Source organism: Tremella mesenterica (genome assembly GCF_000271645.1).
Source record: "Tremella mesenterica DSM 1558 unplaced genomic scaffold TREMEscaffold_42, whole genome shotgun sequence".
Classification (NCBI taxonomy): domain Eukaryota; kingdom Fungi; phylum Basidiomycota; class Tremellomycetes; order Tremellales; family Tremellaceae; genus Tremella; species Tremella mesenterica.
In genome coordinates, this window is record NW_006711258.1 from 1,492 (window position 1) to 6,044 (window position 4,553).

Consider the following 4,553-nt stretch of genomic DNA (forward strand, 5'->3'; position numbering starts at 1 on the left):
CGAGTGGTAACACGTACCTGGGCTTATTCAAACTTCAATAGTACATGGATTACGAAATCAATTAGAACCGGCACGGCTGAACGTACAGGGTTGATTCCTTTTGAGACAGTCTCAGAATGCCTGTGAAAAGCCCTTAAATCAGTTCTGACATCCCTGAAATCCGTCGGGCACGAGCAGTAACACACACCTGGTCTTTTTCAAATTACAATAGTACATGGATTACGAAATCAATTAGAATCAACACGGCTGAACGTACAGGGTTGATTCCTTTTGAGACAGTCTCAAAATGGCCCAAAGTAGGTGTCTGAAGTGGACTGACAGCCCGGAAATCCCTCAGTCACGAGTGGTAACACATACCTGGGCTTATTCAAATTTCAATAGTACATGGATTACGAAATCAATTAGAATCGGCACGGCTGAACGTACAGGGTTGATTCCTTTTGAGACAGTCTCAAAATGGGCCAAAGTAGGTGCCTGAAGTGGAGTGACAGTGCTGAGATCCCTCAGTCACGAGTGGTAACACGTACCTGGGCTTATTCAAATTTCAATAGTACATGGATTACGAAATCAATTAGAATCGGCACGGCTGAACGTACAGGGTTGATTCCTTTTGAGACAGTCTCAAAATGGGCCAAAGTAGGTGCCTGAAGTGGACTGACAGCGCTGAGATCCCTCAGTCACGAGTGGTAACACGTACCTGGGCCTATTCAAACTTCAATAGTACATGGTTTATGAAATCAATTAGAATCGACACGGCTGAACGTACAGGGTTGATTCCTTTTGAGACAGTCTCAGAATGGGCCAAAGTAGCTGCCTGAAGTGGCCTGACAGTCCTGAGATCCCTCAGTCACGAGTGGTAACAAATACCTGCGCTTATTCAAATTTCAATAGTGCATGGATTACGAAATCAATTAGAATCGGCACGGCTGAACATACAGGGTTGATTCCTTTTGAGACAGTCTCAGATTGGGCCAAAGTAGGTGCCTGAAGTGGACTGACAGCCCTGAGTTCCCTCAGTCACAAGCAGTAACACACACCTGGTCTTATTCAAATTTCAATAGTACATGGATCACGAAATCAATTAGAATCGACACGGCTGAACGTACAGGGTTGATTCATTGTGAGACAGTCTCAGAATGCCTCTAAAAAGCCATTAAATGAGTTCTGACAGCCTGAGATCCCTCAGTCACGAGTGGTAACACGTACCTGCGCTTATTCAATTTTCAATAGTACATGGATTATGAAATCAATTAGAATCGACACGGCTGAACGTACAGGGTTGATTCCTTTTGAGACAGTCACAGATTGGGCCAAAGTAGGTGCCTGAAGTGGACTGACAGCCCTGAGTTCCCTCAGTCACAAGCAGTAACACACACCTGGTCTTATTCAAATTTCAATAGTACATGGATTACGAAATCAATTAGAATCGACACGGCTGAACGTACAGGGTTGATTCCTTTTGAGACAGTCGCAGATTGGGCCAAAGTAGGTGCCTGAAGTGGACTGACAGCCCTGAGATCCCTCAGTCACGAGTGGTAACACGTACCTGCGCTTATTCAATTTTCAATAGTGCATGGATTTTGAAATCAAATAGAATCAACACGGCTGAACGTACAGAGTTGATTCCTTTTGAGACAGTCTCAGAATGGGCCAAAGTAGGTGCCTGAAGTGGACTGACAACCCTGAGATCCCTCAGTCACGAGGAGTAACACGCACCTGGGCTTATTCAAATTTCAATCGTACATGGATTACGAAATCAATTAGAATCGACAGGGTTGAATGTACAGGGTTCATTCCTTTTGAGACAGTCTCAGATTGGGCCAAAGTACGTGCCTGAAGTGGACTGACAGCCCTGAGATCCCTCAGTCACGAGTGGTAACACGTACCTGCGCTTATTCAATTTTCAATAGTGCATGGATTACGAAATCAATTAGAATCGACACGGCTGAACGTACAGGGTTGATTCCTTTTGAGACAGTCTCAGAATGGGCCAAAGTAGGTGCCTGAAGTGGACTGACAGCCCTGAGATCCCTCAGTCACGAGCAGTAACACACACCTGGTCTTATTCAAATTTCAATAGTACATGGATTACGAAATCAATTAGAACCGGCACGGCTGAACGTACAGGGTTGATTCCTTTTGAGACAGTCTCAGAATGCCTATGAAAAGCCCTTAAATCAGTTCTGACAGCCCTGAGATCCCTCAGTCACGAGTGGTAACACGTACCTGGTCTTCTTCAAATTTCAATAGTACATGGATTACGAAATCAATTAGAATCGGCACGGCTGAACGTACAGGGTTGATTCCTTTTGAGACAGTCTCAAAATGGGCCAAAGTAGGTGCCTGAAGTGGAGTGACAGTGCTGAGATCCCTCAGTCACGAGTGGTAACACGTACCTGGGCTTATTCAAACTTCAATAGTACATGGATTACGAAATCAATTAGAACCGGCACGGCTGAACGTACAGGGTTGATTCCTTTTGAGACAGTCTCAGAATGCCTGTGAAAAGCCCTTAAATCAGTTCTGACATCCCTGAAATCCGTCGGGCACGAGCAGTAACACACACCTGGTCTTTTTCAAATTACAATAGTACATGGATTACGAAATCAATTAGAATCAACACGACTGAACGTACAGGGTTGATTCCTTTTGAGACAGTCTCAGAATGCCTGTGAAAAGCCCTTAAATCAGTTTTGACAGCCCTGAGTTCCCTCAATCACGAGTGGTAACACGCACCTGGGCTTATTCAAATTTCAATAGTACATGGATTACGAAATCAATTAGAATCGACACGGCTGAACGTACAGGGTTGATTCCTTTTGGAGACAGTCTCAGAATGGGCCAAAGTAGTGCCTGAAGTGGACTGACAGCCCTGAGTTTCCTCAGTCACGAGTGGTAACACGCACCTGGGCTTATTCAAATTTCAATAGTACATGGATTACGAAATCAATTAGAATCGGCACGGCTGAACGTACAGGGTTGATTCCTTTGAGACAGTCTCAGAATGCTCTGAGAAGCCCTTAATCAGTTCTGACATCCCTGAGATCCTCAGTCACGAGTGGTAACACGTACCTGGGCTTATTCAAATTTCAATAGTACATGGATTGCGAAATCAATTAGAACCGGCACGGCTGAACGTACAGGGTTAATTCCTTTTGAGACAGTCTCAGATTGGGCCAAAGTAGGTGCCTGAAGTGGACTGACAGCCCTGAGTTTCCTCAGTCACGAGTGGTAACACGTACCTGCGCTTATTCAAATTTCAATAGTACATGGATTACGAAATCAATTAGAATCGACACGGCTGAACGTACAGGGTTGATTCCTTTTGAGACAGTCTCAGATTGGGCCAAAGTAGGTGCCTGAAGTGGACTGACAGCCCTGAGTTCCCTCAGTCACAAGTGGTAACACGCACCTGGGCTTATTCAAATTGCAATAGTACATGGATTACGAAATCAATTAGAATCGACACGGCTGAACGTACAGGGTTCATTCCTGTTGAGACAGTCTCAGAATGGGCCAAAGTAGGTGCCTGAAGTGGACTGACAGCGCTGAGATCCCTCAGTCACGAGTGGTAACACGCACCTGGGCTTATTCAAATTTCAATAGTACATGGATTACGAAATCAATTAGAATCGGCACGGCTGAACGTACAGGGTTGATTCCTTTTGAGACAGTCTCAAAATGGGCCAAAGTAGGTGCCTGAAGTGGAGTGACAGTGCTGAGATCCCTCAGTCACGAGTGGTAACACGTACCTGGTCTTATTCAAATTTCAATAGTACATGGATTACGAAATCAATTAGAACCGGCACGGCTGAACGTACAGGGTTGATTCCTTTTGAGACAGTCTCAGATTGGGCCAAAGTAGGTGCTGAAGTGGAGTGACAGCCCTGAGATCCGTCAGTCACGAGTGGTAACACGTACCAGCGCTTATTCAAATTTCAATAGTACATGGATTACGAAATCAATTAGAACCGGCACGGCTGAACGTACAGGGTTGATTCCTTTTGAGACAGTCTCAGAATGCCTGTGAAAAGCCCTTAAATCAGTTTTGACAGCCCTGAGATCCCTTGGGCACGAGCAGTAACACACACCTGGTCTTATTCACATTTCAATAGTACATGGATTACGAAATCAATTAGAATCGACACTACTGAACGTACAGGGTTGATTCCTTTTGAGACAGTCTCAGAATGCCTGTGAAAAGCCCTTAAATCAGTTTTGACAGCCCTGAGATCCCTTGGGCACGAGCAGTAACACACACCTGGTCTTATTCACATTTCAATAGTACATGGATTACGAAATCAATTAGAATCGACACGGCTGAACGTACAGGGTTGATTCCTTTTCAGACAGTCTCAGAATGGGCCAAAGTAGGTGCCTGAAGTGGACTGACGGCCCTGAGATCCCTCAGTCACGAGTGGTAACACGCACCTGCGCTTATTCAAATTTCAATAGTACATGGATTACGAAATCAATTAGAACCGGCACGGCTGAACGTACAGGGTTGATTCCTTTTGAGACAGTCTCAGAATGGGCCAAAGTAGGTGCCTGAA

The 4,553-nt window shown here is 45.0% G+C and overlaps 1 protein-coding gene across 1 annotated transcript; it reads left to right on the forward strand.

The window, feature by feature from the left end:
* Positions 1-286: 286 nt before the first annotated feature.
* Positions 287-3,882, forward strand: TREMEDRAFT_66607 (uncharacterized protein; the record flags this gene model as incomplete). Its single annotated transcript, XM_007008631.1, has 15 exons — positions 287-296; positions 429-466; positions 508-640; positions 939-980; positions 1,109-1,120; positions 1,278-1,319; positions 1,448-1,485; positions 1,527-1,659; positions 1,958-1,999; positions 2,298-2,335; positions 3,053-3,185; positions 3,314-3,351; positions 3,484-3,521; positions 3,547-3,695; positions 3,824-3,882. The coding sequence occupies 15 exons, from the start codon at positions 287-289 to the stop codon at positions 3,880-3,882; spliced, it is 945 nt and encodes a 314-aa protein (XP_007008693.1).
* Positions 3,883-4,553: the final 671 nt, after the last annotated feature.